Below are 19,255 nucleotides of genomic sequence, written 5' to 3'. Positions count from 1 at the left end.
CTAAAATCGCAAGGTTAAACGGGCAATTATTTTCTCCCGGCAGGGGCTGACGGGGCTTCAGTCAGACCTCAGTCAGTGTCTTTGTCCCCAAGCCGTCCAAGGATGCAGCGGAGTTCTGAGAGGACGGACGGAGAGTGACGGAGACAGAGAGACGAGGGGAGGGGCCGCGGTACGTTGTCACAGCGTCCCTTTTGCCCTCACTAACTTTCCTCCTGCCCCAGATGTGATGTGAAGCCCATCTGCTCCGCGGGCCAAAAACCAGCGTCCTCTCAGATCCTCGGCTGCCATAATCTTTCTTTCTGCTGTTGTTTTATACCAAATAATTAAAAGCAGGCGACCAGATGGTTGTCGCGCGCTCCCTCTGCTTTGATAACACAAAGGTTTTTGGTCCAGCTCTGGTTTAAAGCAGTGGAAGTACAGATGCTAGCAGGTGTGCAGGACTGAAGGTTTTCGTCAGGCCCTGAAAGAATTTGAGGCGACAGCTTTGAAGGGTCAAAAGGTCGCCTGTAATTGCCGACGGCCTGAAAAACCAAACGGACCTTTCTGATTTTTTTTTTTTTTTCACCCCCTTTTCCTTTCTCCAAAGCCAAAAGTGGTCTGCCACAAACTCATTATGATTTCCAAGTGTGATGATCTGAATAAAAGTGGGAGGGGTGGGGGTGAAGCAGGGGGTTGAAGACATAATTAGTTTTCCTCACTGCAGGAGACAGTATGCTGATGAGACAATGAAAGACGGAAAAAAAGCCGAGCTGTCAATCTCCCCTCGATTCTTTTTCATCTCACAAAGCACCAGTGAGTAATGCTCACACACAAAAAAAAATCCCAACACAACAGCAGTGTGTTACCCTCTGCCAGCTCTGCAACCATCTCAGGCCTCTGGAAGAAGGAAAACAAACAGAGCAGAAGCTTTCTAACAAACACTGTGCAGGTCATCTTCAGTCAGAAACCACAGTAAACACAGTACAGGGCAGTATCCACTGCGTCTCCAGGCTCATTGGTCAAAGCCCTGACAACCATACTTTTAACCTTGATATAAAAAATGTAAAAAAATACAATTATAAAATACGTTTTTTGGTAGTTTGACATAAAACAAAACCTGACTTTTGTCATTTTCCTTCTGCATTCTAAGCAGACTTTAGGCCGAGAACAGGTGATGGAGGACCGAAACAAAGCAAAGGTGGGTCCAAAAACCCAGAACTGGGGTCAGCTCTGCTTTGAAAAACAAGAAGAGCCATTTAGACATAAGGACGTCAACGTGTTGGTGATGAATGAAAACACAAGTAGACAGAGGGTGCAACCCTCACCGAGCATGAACTATAAATGTCTTTGTTTAATTAGCTTTAGCTAACCTAAGAAAATAGAAATATAACTTTTTTATTAATAACTTTCATTTGATCGATCATCAATATCTGATCTATTGCTTAGAATCAAAATAAATATGTAGCTTTAATTCTTCTATAGGTCAAAGGTCACCCACAGGCTCAGGTTTCTCTGTGCCATCCCCAGCTCACACACTCACACAGCACCCAGACAAAACACCACTGCCTACAGGATACAGCGGTCAAAGTTTAGCTATTGACGGTGGATTGCTGCTGTGTGTGTGTGTGTATGTGTGTGTGTGTGTGTGTGTGTGTGTGTGCTTTTGTCCAGTAGAAGGAATTCTCTGCTATTGGGCACCTACGGTATGCAGCCCTGCTTGGCTTTTTATTACCCTTGGAAGTCCTTTTAACTCCTTCAGCAGGAAATGAAACACTCGAATGGCTCTATTGCAAAGTGCCGCAGCCATTTGCAGCCAGGGCCGTGACATTCCCGAGCATGTGTTCCATATAAAGACAGAGGCTCAGGGAGTCACAGGTGCAGGCACCATGGCCGTGTGTGTGTGGTATGTGTGTGCATTTGTATGTGAGAGAACAAAGTAGATACAGAAAGAAAGGCGAGGAAACCGAGTATTTGGGTGTTTACTGAGGCCGTACACTCGCCCGTGTGCAGTAAGCAGAGGGCTGGTGCATTCCGAGGCCAGCTGCCTTCACACAGAGGGCGGCTTTAAATATGGAAGCGGAAACAATTTCTTAAAGGCTGCATTAAAAGATTTATTTTACTTAAATAGTCTGAAATGTCAACAACAGATTCACTAGATTCATAAGTTACTATGGCCGACCACAAATATTCAGAGAACTAGATAAAGAGAGAGCAGCAAACACATACACTATGTGGTCAAAAGTATGTGGACAACCAGCCACCACACACTGGTTTCTTGTCCAGCCCGTTAATCTTTTGTAAAGTCTTTTTTTTTTAACCACTCCACAAACAACAATCTGTCCTAAATCACACACATCACGTTATAAGTGTGCCAAAATGTTAAATCATTTGAGGACCTAGTATAGAGCCTTGGGGAACTCCATGTCTCTTAAACTCTATGTGGCAAAAGTACGTGGACACTTTGCCACCGTGTGTGTCTTTGCTGCCTCTTATTTTTCTGGCTTCCTGCTCAGCCTTTGTGAAGCATTTGTAAAGTCCGATGAAGGGTGACAAAGCCGGGCATTGTGTCACTTTTAAAGTCAGGACGGGCAACACAAGCTTTTTTTTTTGAGCAACAGGAAGTCGACAAACACCTAAAAGTTATCATCTAAAAACGTATTTAACGCTCTAAAGCTGCAACGGTTAATAAATGAAATCTCAGACTGTTAGTCTGACAGGTTCCACCATAAAATGTCAGACTGCATCATTAAGAACTAAAAACAAACCAGCAGCAGGCTGAAGCCGCTGGTGTCCATTTACTTTTGTTCACACACAGTGAATGTATGAAAAGGCTCAACATGTCTGCTAAGCAGAGCTCGAGTTAGGATATTTTAAATTCTTTCACAAACCACTGTTTCCAGCGCTACCTTCCTCCCTCCCTTATTTAATTTCCTTTTCAGGCACTTTTCTAATTTCACCCTGCCTCGCAGCAAATAAACCTTCCAAACATCCATCAGCTGCCTTCAAACTTTATTATCATTATGAGATGTTGCAAGAAATGATGCTTGCCAGAATGTATACTTTTTTCACGAATCAGTGAAAAAACAATTGAAAGAAAGGGAAAAAGGTGCTTATGCCACAATGAGGACATTGTTGTTCAGGTTGAGAACAGCGTGTGCTCCGGCTGCCTCATGGCACTGCTAAATATGTACTCTACGTTCTCATCCTTTACTCTCAGGTCGCTCTCTCTTATTTGTCCCACGCTTCATCTGCTGCACCCACAGACTGACTACCTTAATTAGCGGCACTCAGCGACGGAGACATTAATAAGGGTCCAACAAACCTGAGATGGAATATATTAGAGTTCCATTTTTGTCGACAGTGACATTTCTCATCAACTGCCCCTCAGGTCTGTAATTTCACTGAGTGAATACTCCCTGCTCGTGATCCGTCACCCTGTGGTGGTGGCGTTGAGGGGGTGGGGGATTGGGGGCCTCACAACCTCATCTACTCAGGTGCTGTTACCATATACATGGTTGTATCAGTGGCTCAGAACTCCAAGCATTCTTTCACATTTTCAGTCACTATGGGCTCATTCATCAATATATATATCTATATATAGATATATATATATCTCAATTTTTAGCTTACATGTTTTCTGACAGGACCACACTGTGTGTGTCACACGTGATGCATTCAAGGACTGTCGAAAAGTTCCAACATTTGAAACCCTCTGGCAGGTTCTGAGGGGTTAATGTGACAGCATATAAATACGTTAAAGTCCAGTTATTATACAATTCCCCTGCTGGCCAATGTTTACTTTACACCCTGTACACACAGTACGAATGTGCACTAAATCGGATTGATAGTTCCAGCTTAAAAATGTGACACAGCCGAGCAAAACGCAGCTGCAATTTATTTTTATATCAACGATAATTTGGATGGAAAATACAACTAAAAGGAAAAGTTGATAGTGATTGTGGGATCACTGTAATCTGACCTTCTCTGATAACTTATCCACACTGACAGCAGATCAACAGTCCCTGAACCTTTAACTCCTGCCGCTCCGACCGCTCGGGCCTGCCTGTGGCCAACATGTAAACACGCAGTCAGACATTCCTCAGTGTCTCCGCTTCCTGCTTTAACGCCTGCAGAGACATCTTTATTTGTTTTCATTTCATGTTTACATTTAATATCCCTCCCCAAAAAATGTTATTATATAATGCAACATCTCATTTGGAAACTTCTTTGCAGCCACCTTCTCCAAATAATAATAAAAGTTGTTCAAAAGCCAGAGCTGATAAACGAGAGCGGCTGACATCTATGAGAGAAAAGCATCCAGACAAGGTGAGGGCCTGACTGAAACGCTGGGCTTGCTGTGTGGAAGGTAAACAGCACTGACTGCCAAAAAAAAAAGAAGAAAAAAAGAAAAAAACATTGCCTCAATCTCTTTCTGCAGAGGTCTGAATAATTAAAACGTGTCTGTGTCTGCTCCGGGGGAACACGGGCTATAGGATGAGGCTGAATGTGAATCAGCGTTGCCTTTTTTTAACTTTCACATATTCCCAGCTGAGGCTGCAGCATCAGAATGTGGCAACTTTTTCAGACGAAATCATATCTTTGTCTGTCTGTCTTTGTTGCAAATGTTCCAAATGAATAACGCAGCAACCCAGAAACATAAACAAAGAGAGCTTCTGTGGAAATAAACACGAGGAAATCAGGACGTTTCAAAGATAAACTCAAAAATTCATAAACAGTAACAATAACACGACCAATACATCCATACAGAGAGGCTCCAGAAGCAGACTTCTCAGACCACACAACGATTAGCACCATGTTTATACTGACCTGATTGAGCTATGCTTCATCTCTGTGAAACGCAGATGAATGTTATATTTTATAAATAGTCTGAACACCACATGCCCTCTTTCTTCCACCTGGAAATAACAAAAAAAAATTAAATTCCTGCATGCAGCCAAGATGTTTCTGTGAGCTGCACGTCTTCAATCCTTTTCATTTTTGTGCTGATGTCTTCCTTTACTCTTCTGCTGCATGCTGACTCCTTCTTTCTATAGTTTTCTTTATGTAATATTTAGTTTCATGTTGCAGAAACATCCAAAGACGTGATGTACTGTATATATGAGCTAACATCATTTTGTGCATAGAAACTACACGTCCCTGAAATTCACTACGTTAAAACCAGTACCAGTAGTCATATATATATATATATATATATATTATAGAGTTTGGTGAGACACAATATACAGCAAATATATTGTCAATAAATTTCTAATATGCATAACAAACAGAAACAGGCCACATATTTAAGAAAAATAAGGGGGGACTATTTTCAGCAGTGGAAGGATCTCTATGTAGTGCTATAGTGCAGCTGAGATCAATGACATTTTACAATAAGATGAGGTCTTTTCATATTATGTGTTTACACGAGTAAAACCAGCTGAATGTATCTGAAGCTGTGTCAGCCCCTCCAGAGCTGCTCTCTGGCTCAGGCCTATTCTCGCCTGCAGCCCCGCGTGCTGTGTACTTTCCAAAGCAGTGAAAACAGCCGGCTGGCTGCTCTGACAGGCTGCGTGCACAGAGAGAAAAGGACTGTCCAATGTCTGCGATAGGGTACCAAGTGAAGGGGAAAGAGGCAACGCCAGCTTCTGTGAGGGAGGGCTCATTGAAGCACAGCAGATTCTGGAGAAAAGAGGGGGGGGGGGGGATTTAGGGAGCTCGTCTGCCAGCAATAAAAGGCTGAAACAGGATACTTGGTGAGATTAATTACCTAGATAGGCCACGATAATGCCATTTAAATGGGAAAGTAATTAAAGTGCACCTTCCATGAAAATTATTCATTGCTGACGGATTGGGTGACAGACAAATCAGGAGGCATTTACAGAAAAAGCTACAGGTTAAGTGCTCCGAGCTGCTGCTCTGAGACCACCGCAGTTTTATTGCAGCTGTTGAATCTTACTGCTTTGCCCAGCTCTCATCAAATTACTGCGAGCATGCGGAGGGAGGGGTGCTGGCTGGAAAAGAATGGGCTCCCAGGTAACGTAAAACCGGGGGACAAATGCTACAAAGGCGGATCCGCTTAACTAGAAAATTACACTGGCTGGCACTGGTCAGTGGGGACTCCTCAGAATCAATCAATCCTTCTGTTTAAGGCCACCATGGCAGATTAGAACACAGAAAGGGGGTAAATCAATGGCCTTATTGTTCCCCAAGTGTTACTTTCACAAATGCACTCAACAATATCCATTTAGCCATGATAAAGTGTCAATAAAGTGGACATATAGGTTACCATGGAGGGGGCAGGATATCAATTTGCACCCATTAAAAATTTAACACTTTAATGATCATGGCTCTCATGGCTTGTGGTAAATAATTATCACCCTTGCTATCGTCCTTTTCTGACCCGTACACAAACACCACCGGAGGACACCGAATCAGACATTTACTAAAACTAAGCAAGAATATTTGCTTCTCACGCAAGAGAGGCTGTTCTGATCAAAGTAAAATGCTTAGCTTACACTCTTTGTGTGCCTCTTCTTCTTCTTCTTGTTTTCTTTTTTTTTGCACTGAGAGATTGTTCTAAAGGGAATCGCCTGTTGTTCTCTTTGAATGTCTAAGTAGGTTTGTGCTTGAGGGGGGACCAGAACATCGTCCTACAGCGTTGCACAACAAATGAAGCGAAGAACGGCTAAAAATAAAAACAGAAGACAAGTCAGCTTCTGGTGTAATAAAGTGTGAGGCTTGTATCTTCAAACAGAGGCAGATGAAGAGCGCAACACTGCGATGATCTGACATGATCACTGCCTAATAGCACAACAGACACTCATTTTATAACTTTAATAACATGAATGTGTTAGGGCAGAGTGTAATGATGGTTATAATTATTTATCAGAACTGAAGTAAAAACACACACAACTGTCCTTTCCTCTTACACTTCAGATAATTTAACTATGACATATTAGTATTCTGCTGAAGGCTCTATAGAGGCTCTACTGCTGCTCATTGGATGTGTTTGTGGTTTGCGGTACCAGCCAACAGAACAGAACAGAGCTCTTCTATTAGAAATAGGATTAAACAATATGAGGGGTCTCAATTTATTTTTGAAAACATGATGCTCGAATTGAAATCTCCATAGGATCCCATTTATTCTGGGCTACCTCACAATTAGGCTACTAATTTAGCAGACGATGGGTCGTTAGTGACGTCATCGCATGGCATCCAAGTGTAACGCATTTGCAGGGGGAAATTCTCTGGCTTGTGGTGTAGCGGGATGATTGGTGCTTTGGGTGCAAAAGGTCCTAGGTTCTGTTAGGTCGGTGGGGAGGAACGGTTGTTCCAGAGTAAACAAGAATATCAAATGGGTGGTGTCACACACACACAAACCTACACACATTTTTTGTTTAAAACAAAAAAAAGCACGAAACGAGGGCTTTGGCCCAAGATCTTCAGCTTTATACATTGAAGCAGCAGCATTAAGGTGGAGGAATCAATGACAAATTAGTCAATTAGTCATTAAGGTAGTCGATGACTAGTCGACTATTGAAATAGTTGCAGCCCTACCTCACAAGCGCCCCCTACAGACAGTAAATTCAGTTGCAGGGAGGGACTCCTCAGTATACTGAATGTCCTCAAAAGCTGACATGCTAACAGCTACCCGCTAGCTTTCAGATGTCCTCAGCTGCTTATTGTGTTTCCTTCACAGCTATTCATTGATTTGATTGGTTGAAAGTAGCCTGTGACACACAGTGACTGACAGATGGTTCGTCTAATTGCTTGCCACATACCCCTTTTACAAACAGAACGACAGTAATGACATATATGGCTCTAGTGGTCCAGTTATGTCTGAATCTCATTATAACAAATTGACCGATGGACAGATGATCCAGGCTCCACGTCTGCTTCGCACAAACACCTCTATCTTATCAGATGCAATGGCATGTGTGGCATTTTAGGAGCTCTGAGGTATTTCTGGTCAAACTCACCACGGTCTAAATAATATATCTGGCATCAAGTCACACCCTCGTGCTCTACTCCGACTCAACCACGGAGCCTGTGAATACTTCAGAGCCTGGCTTAACTATTGTGAAAGTTGCTATCGGAGGGTAACAGGCTGTGTGCTGCTGGCTAATACTGGCAGTCAACATTAAAATCAATTTCCACAGGCTCTTCCTTTTTCTCAGTATATTGTTTATACCTCTAGTTGATTGCACCTAAACCCCTTTTCACTGCTCTCCAGCTGAATGGGCACACACACACAGGTTGTGTAGCCTTTCCCATACCCAGTTTCCAATCCTATTTCTGTGCCCTTCTCCATGGTGATTTTTCTGGCTCAGAGTCGTGAACACCAGCTTGAATAAATATTAATGGTAATTCTATGAGCAGTGCCCACTCACGAGTGTGATGGAAGAACAAAAGGCCTTGTTTACAAGTGCGCTTTAGGAAAGCTAAGGCGCTAAGGGTCTATACGAGGGGCTCGGAGGTTGGCCCCTCCGGCGCTGCTGCTGACTCACAATGGAGTGCTGATTGAAACGTACTCTTAACTTCCAGCATAGGGTGGCGCCGAAAACAGGGAGAAATCCTTAACACCACAAATTTCTATTCAGTCGTTACGAGAACGGAACTGGAGGAATCAAGCTTACAAACTTACAGCCACTACTTAAAGTCCTTTTAGACAGAGCTGAGAGAGTAATTAGGTTTCTGGGAACAATAAGGGAGGACTCAGCACCTTTTGCAGCTCCAGCCTTGCTGCAGACATTTCCTTTGGTATAATTAGGGGAGGTGTGAATTCCTCATCAGATGGATCACCATCTGCATTCACACACCGCTTATTCCCAAGTCCCCAGCTACGAGCCCATGTTAGCGCTGATTATCATTCAGCAGGTGGAGATGGGAGGGATGGCTGGAGGAGAGGGCTTCGCTTTTTAAGGTTCTTTCAGTGCTGCTGCACCTCCCATGCAAAGGTTAATCAATTCTGAATGATGAGCCATAAAAGCTTTAATAATGCAGTCATCCCGTAATGACTGGTCCTGCATGGTTGCCCAGGAAGGACCGATTGTTTTAGGGGGCTCAGACGATCCAATTACAAAACATTCAGCAGCCCAGCAGAGCACCGGACACAGTGAGGGTCCAGTGAGCAGGACAATGAGCCCGGCGGCATGGAGCTAATGTCCGCTGAAGATGGGAAACAAGGGAGAATAATCACATGGCTGTCAAAATGAAGCTAACACTGATAGCTGTACGTTGTGTGTGAACCTACAGACAGCTGTGGACACCCAGACTCTGCGATTCATGTATGTACAGTGGAGTATAATCAGGAATAATATCCTTTTTCTGCTAAATCTGCTACATTTCTGAGGAGGACAGGTCTGTGGTGTGGAGATTCAGAGGTCCTATCTGCTCACATACCTGCTCTTGCATTGGCATCTTTCATTACCCATCCATCCATTCATCATCCAAACCCGCTTCGTCCTGCATTGCAGGGTCATGGGGGTCTGGAGCCTATCCCAGCTATCTTCGGGTGACGGGTGGGGTACAACAGTTAACGATATCGGCATATTGGTCACAACACAAACTCACCATTGCACATCACTAGTGTACACACACACAGTGTCATGTTTAAAGACCAAAGTAAGGACAATGTCTGCCATGTGGACCCTTGTGGACATTCACAGACTGGTAAAGTCCTCCTTTTTTTGGACAAATCACCCACCTCCCTGCCCTCCTGGACAGTCAGCACTAGTTTTGGCTTAAATCCTTTAGTAATAGTTTTTTTAATCATAAAGACAATTCGATTCATAATCTTTCCCTAACCTAATCCAGAGACCAATCCTGGCATTAGAAATAATATAATCCTAATAACCTGGTTTTGTAACCCTAACCAGCCATATCGACGGTCACATGCAGGAATTTCAAGGGCAACAAAAAGCTACACCCAGTACAACAAACCCGCACATGTGATTTACTTGCTTCTGTATCTCCAGCCTTCATTTTAACAGCATTATTCTGGTCCTGCTGTCCAACCACGGAACAGATGGGGAGGGTCGACTAGCCTTGAAGAGCTGCTAACCCTGAAGGAATTTGATTAGTCTGGCTTTCAAAGGGCCGGTCGCATCACAGCCTAAATACTGTTTTAGAGGCACTTCCATGCCTCGTACCTTATAAAACACAAGGAGGAACTCGGGAACTATTCGGGCCAACTGCACCGATCCTATTGTGTTAAATGATGCCACTTCATCAAAATGATAAACATGACACCATCTTGGCCGAGCACACCACTCTCATCCACAACAACTAATGGCTAGTTGGGGGGGATTGTGTGCCAACATGCCAGCTATAATTATGAGTGACTCTGAAAGAGCATGTGTTAATTGTTCGGTGTTTATGCTTTTGTTCTGCAGGTCAGCCTCCTCGGTCCTTGGCCGTCCAACACTGCGGCGCCTTCCAGCTCCTGTCTCAGTCACACACAGAGCCATGCAGAATATATCACCCCACCCCTCCCTGACACCATATTCTCTGATTATGTAGTCAGCTGATTGCCTCCGCCTTTCCCACACATATCTGGCACTGTAGCAGCTTTTGCTTTTGTACTGTTTATCAATAATGACTATGGAAGAGCAGCAGACTGACCAGCATTCTCTTTTCATCAACACACTCAGAGCTAGCAAGTCTTTTGGGCCAACTATGTTTCATGGATGCTCAAGCGTGAAAGGAGAATCTTGTTGGACAGATCCATAAAAATAATGAATAAAACGGGGCTTTGTCACCACAAAGCGCAGCTTTTTAATTACACAGATTCCCTTGAGACGAGGCGGCGAATACACTACGAGCTTTTTTTTGTATGTACCGCTGGGAGTCTGCATCATTGCTGAGCTAATAATGTTTACCACTGCAGAGCTGATATACACATTAAATTAATCCGGGGTAATATGCATACTGGAAATACTGTGGATCACATCAGACATTAATGTTAATGAAGAATCATTACTGCAGTTTGCATATGAGAGGTTTTCAGAATTAAACTGTCAATCGTCCCGGCCTTAATGTCTAATGCTCTCTCAGCTGGAGCGAAGCAGGAGCTCAGTGATAGCACACCCTGTGCAAAGACTCATGTCGGCCCATCACAGTTGTATGAAGTACTAGCTTAGCGGCTAGCCTACTGAGCGATACAGATTGGGGTAAGCACAAACTGTTATGCACAAACTCTTATGCACTCCAAACAATGTGTTGTGTCTTGTTTGTATAATTTCAATAAAGGTTAAAACTGCAGTTCCTTTGAAGACCACTAGAGGGTGGCTCCAAATCCACATGGACTCCTTTGTTAGCTCTGATGTTTCATTATGTTACACATATTCAGGGGTATCAGGGGGATCCATTATTTTGTGTATTGTATTGTATTACAAGACTGAATGCTAAGCTAGGCTAATCAGGTCTTAGCAAACATGTGCACACAACCAAACCCTCAGAAACATTTACAGCTGACAGCTCACAACCACAGAGAAGCGCGTTTATACCAGGAAAGCACATCACACAGCTTAGACACTGTCCTGGTGCAAATCAGCATCATCAATAATATGTTAGATCTCTTACCTGCTTGGCCAGTAGCAATGCTAACTGCTGCGAACAGTCTCTGCGTGCGGCCCAGGTCCGACACCCCGTTGACAGCCTCCACCTCGAAAGTGTAGTTAGCGTGGGCCAGCAGGTCCATAACGGTCACGTAGGTGTCCACTAATCCTGACTGTGCGGGAGAATATCCCACATTTGGCCCACATGGAACACACTCCTCAGGTTCCCAGCTGCAGCGCCGACAAATAACCCTGTAGGTGACGTCGTTGCGACCGCCCGTATCGGCTGGCGGGCTCCACTCCAGGCTAACGGTGGTCTGGTTGATGTTGTAGACCAGGTTCTGTGGCGCCGAGGGAGGTCCTGTCAGAGGTGGACACAGAAGAAGGCAGAATTAAACAAAGGTGTGCCAAAGAAAGTGACAGCCAGGAGTGTGCAGTGACTGGATCTGTGCTTTCACTGTTCTCTGGTACAGGACATGCCAGCTCCAGCCCCAGAGCCAAACACTGACACTCAATTATAATAAAAAAAAAAAAAGTGGTGCAGGTATACTGGAAGGAAGTGAGCTCTGGCAAGGTCAGAGTTAGAGGGCTGCAAAAAACTAAGGCAGCAGAGCCAGACGTTCAAAGAGGAAATAATTCGATTCATGAAACACAGTTTATGTGTCACCGTTTCTATGAATTCTCATTATACAGGCCGTGCATGCAACAAACCACCTTCCTTTCCAAATCACTGCACTATGAACACTAAAAAGTCTTAACCAGGTTTTACAGTGTAAAGCTTCGTTGGTTTAAACACAGTAAGCATTTAAGAATTTATCATTGAGTTCCTCCATCCCAAGAATAAAAAAGAAAAAAGGATTAAAACTAAAATAATGGAATGACAAAAACTGGTCGTGCAAAATCTTTTATCAACATTTTTATCCAAATCACCGCTTTTTATTCACTTGATTAGCTTCAGTGCTACATTATCCAGCCTTTGTTGTGGTTCTCCTGAGCGGAATATTCATGTCTTTAGCTTGCTCCCTTTGACTATTATAATCATAACAGTTCGCCTTGTTTTTTAAATGATTCTGTCAGTAAATGTTCTTTGTATTAATTATTTTGTTTTTCTTGACAGATGAAATCTAACTTTCAAAAGCTGGCACATATTTGCTATTATGTTATAAATGCTCAGAACAGTGTGTAATAACAAGTAAAAAAAAAACTGATTTGAATTTTCATCAAATTTCTCTTTTATAAACAACTATAAATGTTCAGCAACAAGACAACAAGAGATTACAAAAACTAAACTCTCCTACGCTCCACAAAACTCCTGCCCCTGCCACACGCAATGTGCTTTCAGAATCCGTTGAGATTTTTTCAATAGTGCGAACATAACCAGAGCTACAGTAGTTTGAACAGCGCATGTCAATTTCTGTTGCCGGCGACAGCTCCGTTTTAAGAGGGTTAACTATCTGGTAGCTGTAGCTACTTTAGATTTTTTTTTTTTCACCAAACCTGTACAATGATGCAAAAATCTGGTTAATGATGAACGTTTGCTAAAATGCTACATGCTAAAGGCACCATGAAGGTATCAGTTTTGAATGTGAGATCCCTTACATTCTTCTTTGTCAGTACCTAAATAGCATGCACCCTGCTTGCTCATCTTATCATTTTGAACCAACCTGATGCTCTTCTTTTTTTTTGCAGTGTACTCATGCATGCAAACATAGCCGGTGATTCATCCAGATGGACCGAAAAGGCTTTTGGTTGATTGTTAACAGGGCCAAATCTGCAGCTGCTGCTATGGAAATGAGTGAGACACGGTCAGACAAATGGTTAGCTTCGCCACAGACGGCGACTTGCTAAGACTTCTATAAATACACCATGCAACCATCCCAGCTGGAGACAGCGGCTTTACTGGGTTTCCTGAGGAAGGTATATCATGTAGACAGAGCGCACTTAAAAGTTAATGTCTTCCAAAAAGACTTTAAAGCCCGTCTCACCCGGATTTATGAAGAAGATTTAAACCTGGATTATCACCGCCCTGTAACTGCCATATACAATTTCACTTGACACACAACAACAACTCGACTCCACAGGACCACGGACCAGTTGCCTATAAATGTTCACATAACGGCAAAGAGATTAGCTCATCTCTTAAAACAATGAATAACAAATTGCTGCTTTCATCTTTCACATTCCAGGCTGTTGGCTTTTATGGCCCAGATGTTGATATAAATAAACTCCCTCCTAACGCCGTAAAGATTATTATACGACGACTCTTTATTTATGTTTTAAGAATATCTTCATGTTGTTCTCTGGGAAACACAAAAACCCTCTTTGAGGGAATCTTGAGGAGGGACCTCGCAACTCATTAAATTTGTCACATTAACTAACAAAATAGGTCATGCATATGCATAACTCCAAAACTGCTAGCCTCATTAATACAGCGCTTAGTTGTGTGTGTGTGTTTTTTTCCCCTGTTTTTCATACCCATTAGAAACACAAGGGCTCAACGGACACCATCCATATTCATGATTATCGGGTAAGATAAGAGACAGGCTGTGGACTGGGAAGATGAAAGAGCCACCTGTGGCAGGTGAAGTGGAGAGGAGTGACTGCCAATAGCGCTACTCGACTTCAGCTTTGGCACTGACACTCGACCCACTCTTTCAATCTTCCCTGTGTACAAAGGGAGGGTGTGACTCCACATACAGTGTACACACAAACACACATAGAGTTTTCTGATCGCCTCCCCTGATCGCACACCTCTGGGATTTATTTTTTATTATTGTACCATTTCCATGGCTGCTATAAGCACTGATAACATCTCATTTCACTCGTGCCATTCTCACTCAGGTTCCAGCTGCCGCAGATCAAAGTGCTGATTTCTTCCAACAAGAGGCGAAGAACAGAAATTAGATCAGACTGACCCCAGATCTGTGTGAACGTTGTGGTCCACATTTTTTTCCCATCCAGATTTGTGGAAGTAAGCAGAGTTTGATCCTCTTTAAGTCGGTCTTATCAATTTCCGAGTGCTTTACAGCAGCCTTACATGTGTCAGTGATGCAGAGGAATGTTCTTGGAGATTGTAAATAAAGATACAAGAGCCTTTAGTCAAATGATAAAACGTGGGACCATGTAAGCACTCCCTGCACCTACACACACACACACACACACACTCACCACTGCAGCCTGTGCAAGCTCCCCACGCTGATGAGAGCCATTCTATGTGCTATGGTTACAGTTTCTATATCTATAATTACCTGTTCTGCATCATGGATTACTGAGACGTTGGACAGCGTGGTGTGTACGAAGTGTGGTCTTTCATTAGCGCAGAATACGACCTGATCCATAATGTGTAGAAAGTAATACATGATATTTGGTGTTCTTGCATAACATGTCAATATGTTTCCTGGAAGATGTCGTGCAGCGAGTGCGAGGTACAGTCTAAGTGTAAATCAGGCTTAAAGTTAATCCAAATGGCAGCTAATGACACATAATGTTAAGCTTTTTATGAAAGAAAATGGATGCATGGCGTTAATTCTTTCTCCATTATATTCACCATAAAACACTCAATGCTAATGCAGAGCTATCAGAAGCAGCCTATGCTAACAGTTTCTTACACTTTTCACTACCATTTATGATGTTGGGCATTTCACCGTGGTGTTATATGAGGATTTACCCTCCAGTGGCCCATCATGAAACTGCAGTTTTTGACACTTAATTTCTCAGCCCCTTATAAAAGGGGACGTGACACATCACAGGAGCCAGGCGTGCCCTCTTCCCTCTCCTTTCTCTGCCTCGGCGTCTCTTTCTTCCTCTGAATATTCTCTGTCTGGACTGTGGAACATGAAACTCTTCTCACCCCGACTTCACCTGCAGCACAGATTTGCACCACATCCCGAGCCCTCTGCTGTCTGTCTGTCTGCTCATCCTTGTAGCTCAAGGGCTTGTCGCTCTCCTTCTTCTTTTTTGCTCCTTTTTCCGCCCTCTCTCTCTCTCTCTCTCTCTCTCACACTCTCCCCCCCTCTACACTCTGTCTTATCTTTCCGTGTTCTCTCCCCCACCCCCTCACCCATCCTCCCAGTCAAGTTTCATTTCACGGATTAGCCTGCCAGAGCCCCCACAGCCTGAAATGTCTCAATCACTTGCTTGCTTCCCTCCAACTCGCTGCCACTGTGACCAAGCATGGGTAAAGGACTGTGTGCACTGTTGTTGCGCATAAATATGAAATATGTGCATGCACGGTTTGATGTTTCCTGCTACAGCGTTTGCATGCTAACATGGCAGAGGTTGTGTGGAATGTACAAAGAACTCCTGTGTGTGTACAAACTGTGAGAAAGAGAGGTGTATCCACTATATATTGTTTTGTAGCAGGAGATTGTTTTTTAGGTCATGTTTCAAAGACCATCTCCACCCTGAGCAGAGTTGTAAGACTCCAAGTAAATCCAGGCTTAGGAGGAAAGAATCTGCCGCTTATCGGCCTTGAGAGGTGCTCTGGGCTAACTTAACCCTCCGCAGCCTATTAGCTGTCTGTGCTCTAATTGGGGAGCTGTGGGGAGAGAGGGGCGGCAGGGGTGAGTGGTATTCAAATCGCCCATGAGGTAATCCTCACTCTACAAATGTGTTTTGTGACCCCGTGACCTCGCCTCTAATGATGTGGCTGCAGCAGAACCAGTGTGAAGGGAATAAGAGAGGAAGAGAGCTCAGACAGGAGTGTTTTAGCTGAAGGGTTTCCAACTGCTAGCGCTGTAATATCCCCAAAAATTTTAACGCTACTTCAATACCACACCGGATTCAATATTGGATTTGCTGCTCGCGCCCAGTGTGTGCTGCAAGCTGAAATTCCATTTCAGTCTCAGTCTCCGGAGAGCGCACGATGGCACGGGGACAGGAATAAAAAAAAAAAAAAAAAAAAAAAAAAGCGGAGCATAGCTAAGACTGTGGTAGAACAATACACACATTTTTTGGCTGCATGGGCCAAGAGCTCGGAGAGTTCCTTTCTCACTAAACTGCTGAAATACATGCAAAAAATACACACGCAGATTTATGATGCCAGGAAGGATTTAATGAAAGCATGTGAAGCTGCATGGCGCTGGGCATCCTCCCTCCACCAGGATGCCTTCACATGTGGGAGGATTTATGAATCTGGTTTGGAGTGAACTGGCTGTATTTGCATGGCCTTATCTAATTACAGCATGGACTCAGAAACATGTAGCCATTTTCATAGGATTTACATGATGTTCATGACCAGGATGGGAAACATAAGACTTTAACCCTCTGAAACCCAAAAGCCATTTCTGGTATTTTTTTTTTACTTCATAGCTTTAAACCCTATGTGTGTGCTCATTTCTCACTGCAGTATAAAATCCTGCACCTCTATGGAAACACCTCCATCACAGCTAGAAGGAGAGGCGACTGAAGAAAGCCTTATGCAGACAACTTGAATCAGTGTGCACAACAAGAGCTCCACATGTTAACTATTTTGTAAAACCCCCTTTTTTCCCCTCTTTATTCTGCACATCAGCTATACAAAGGCAGAAAAACAGATTTCTTTCCTCACTTGACTGCTGGTCACATGTGAGTCATCTATATATTTTTTTTTATTTTACATACTTTAAAAATCCCAGAGGGAAACTGCTTAAGGCTGCTGCCAAACAGTGTCATACAGTGACCAGCAAGGAGCGCCACACCAGTGAGTACACTGGAAGCAGTGTGGGTAAAGTGCCTTGCCCAAGGACACACAACAATGACTAGGGAGGAGTTGGGATTGAACCACCAACCTTCTGGTTATGGGACAACCCTGAGCCACTGCTGCCCCAATATAGCTTCACAAGCACAGAATGTTGTTTTGTTTTTTTACAGAATTTGGTTAACACAAAGTCTTTATTTCTTTTAGCTGACTTTGCTACATCCCTGTGCCTGCGTGGGGTTTCTCTAGGTTCTCCGGCTTCCTCCCACATCCTAAAGACGTGCTAGGATAATTGCTGAGTCTGAATTCCCTATAGGTGTGTGTGTGTGTGTGAGTCTGAATGGTTGTCTGTCTGTGTGTTGCCCTGCGATGGACTGGTGACCTGTCCACCCAAAGCTAGCTGGGACAGGCTCCAGCCCCCTGTGACCCTGCGCTGCAGGACGACATGGGTTAATAGAAGATGGATGGACTTTGCTACAACTGGGTGTCGGAGGCAAGAAACAAGCTCCTTTTTGGGTTATATGCTGTTAAAATGCCTTCTTCTCTGACAATCTGAACATCAACTTGTTGAGATGGCACATTTGAAGGGGAGTGGCTGTAGGTGTGTGTGTGTGGTGGGGGGGGTGCTGTGGGTTAGGAGCGGGAGATGACTGCTAACAAATGCCCCCGACTCGCACCAAGCACAACTCAACAACAGCTGTTGCATGATTGATGCCCAACTCCTCAACCTGTCAACAGCTCCAGTCGGCACCACGCCTCTGGAGAAAACGCCTCCTTATACAGGCGACCACATATATCTCATCTCTTCTCCTAACTTTGCATATAAATGGCACAGACAAACATCCAGCAAACAATAGCGTTTCTTCCTTCCGCCCCCTCTCTCTCTCTCTCTCAACACATACCACATGGGAGACTATGTATCTGGAGCTATGTTTTTTTGGAACTTCTCCCCCTCATCTTTATTCAGCATGGATTTGGCTTTTCATGTCCCCCCACATTATATCTTCATCTCATTTCCTCTCAAATCCTCATAGACACATTCTTAATCTCTGTGTGCCGCAGATCCATCTCACTGTTGTGCTAAGGCCTACAATAAGGTAGCTGTAAAAAGAAAAAAAAAATCTGTCAATCAAGCTATTTATTCAGGGAGTGCAAATTCATTTTCAATCACTATTCACTGCTGGTCTGGCATAAGGCATTAAAAAAAAAAAAAAATCACAGTGTCTGTTGGTCACACCGACTTAATCCAGCGCTGAATGAGGGAGCGCACGTACAGAAAGGCGTGCAGAAACCGTGCTGGCTGAGGAGGGTGAAGCTGTTCATACAAGTTAAAAATACATATTTACATATAATGGTATGGGGTCATCAAGTGGAGACCCGAAGTTAATGAAAATGAATAATGGAAAGTGTGCATTAGGCAACTTCAGTAATTACTGCACTACTTGGCCAAGGTGATTACCCAGAAGGGAACAGCCAGAGGACACTGAAAAGAACTTTCTCCTGTTCTTACCCAACGTGTGTGTGTGTGTGTGTGTGTGTCCTGCCCTTGATCAGTGGGGGATGTTAGAGTGAAGCGTTAACATCCGATTAGGATGGTTGGAGAAGTGAGTAATGGACCTGTCGTTTAGAACAAGATCTATACGGCTGCCTCTGTGCTGTACGGAGAGATTGGTGGTTTGTGGTCATTGGCAGGACTCGGATTTACTTAGCCTCAGTCATGTCCTTGTCAAAGGCTTAGAGAGACCGAAATGAAGTTAAACAAATAAATCTGAACTTTAATATGTGTGTTTACACATGACTACTACTGCAGCTGTAACAGTCTGCACTGAGAAACTTCTCAATGTAACGAGGAAGCCACGTTGGACCAGCAGTCCATTGTTTAGCTGGATATTTTAGTGACATCATGCAAAGTAGAGTGAATTCTGAGTTTGTAAAGGCTGTAAAAAAATGCAAACGGTTAAGAAAACATCTGCACATCGAGCCATAAAGGTGTAAGGAGCCCGCAGTGACTGAACCGGCTGGAGCCAGTGTTGTGGATCTG

The 19,255-nt window shown here is 43.7% G+C and overlaps 1 protein-coding gene across 1 annotated transcript in view; it reads right to left on the bottom strand.

The window, feature by feature from the left end:
* epha7 (eph receptor A7) overlaps positions 1 to 19,255 on the bottom strand; it is a 77,367-nt gene that overhangs the window by 37,902 nt on the left and 20,210 nt on the right. The window contains exon 5 of the mRNA XM_028397638.1: positions 11,563 to 11,898. Within this exon, the coding sequence (XP_028253439.1) occupies positions 11,563 to 11,898 (336 nt within the window). The remainder of the gene's footprint in view (positions 1 to 11,562; positions 11,899 to 19,255) is intronic.

The sequence above is a fragment of the Parambassis ranga genome, chromosome 24 (genome assembly GCF_900634625.1).
Source record: "Parambassis ranga chromosome 24, fParRan2.1, whole genome shotgun sequence".
Taxonomy (NCBI): Eukaryota; Metazoa; Chordata; class Actinopteri; family Ambassidae; genus Parambassis; species Parambassis ranga.
This window is presented reverse-complemented; position numbering and strand designations above follow the sequence as displayed.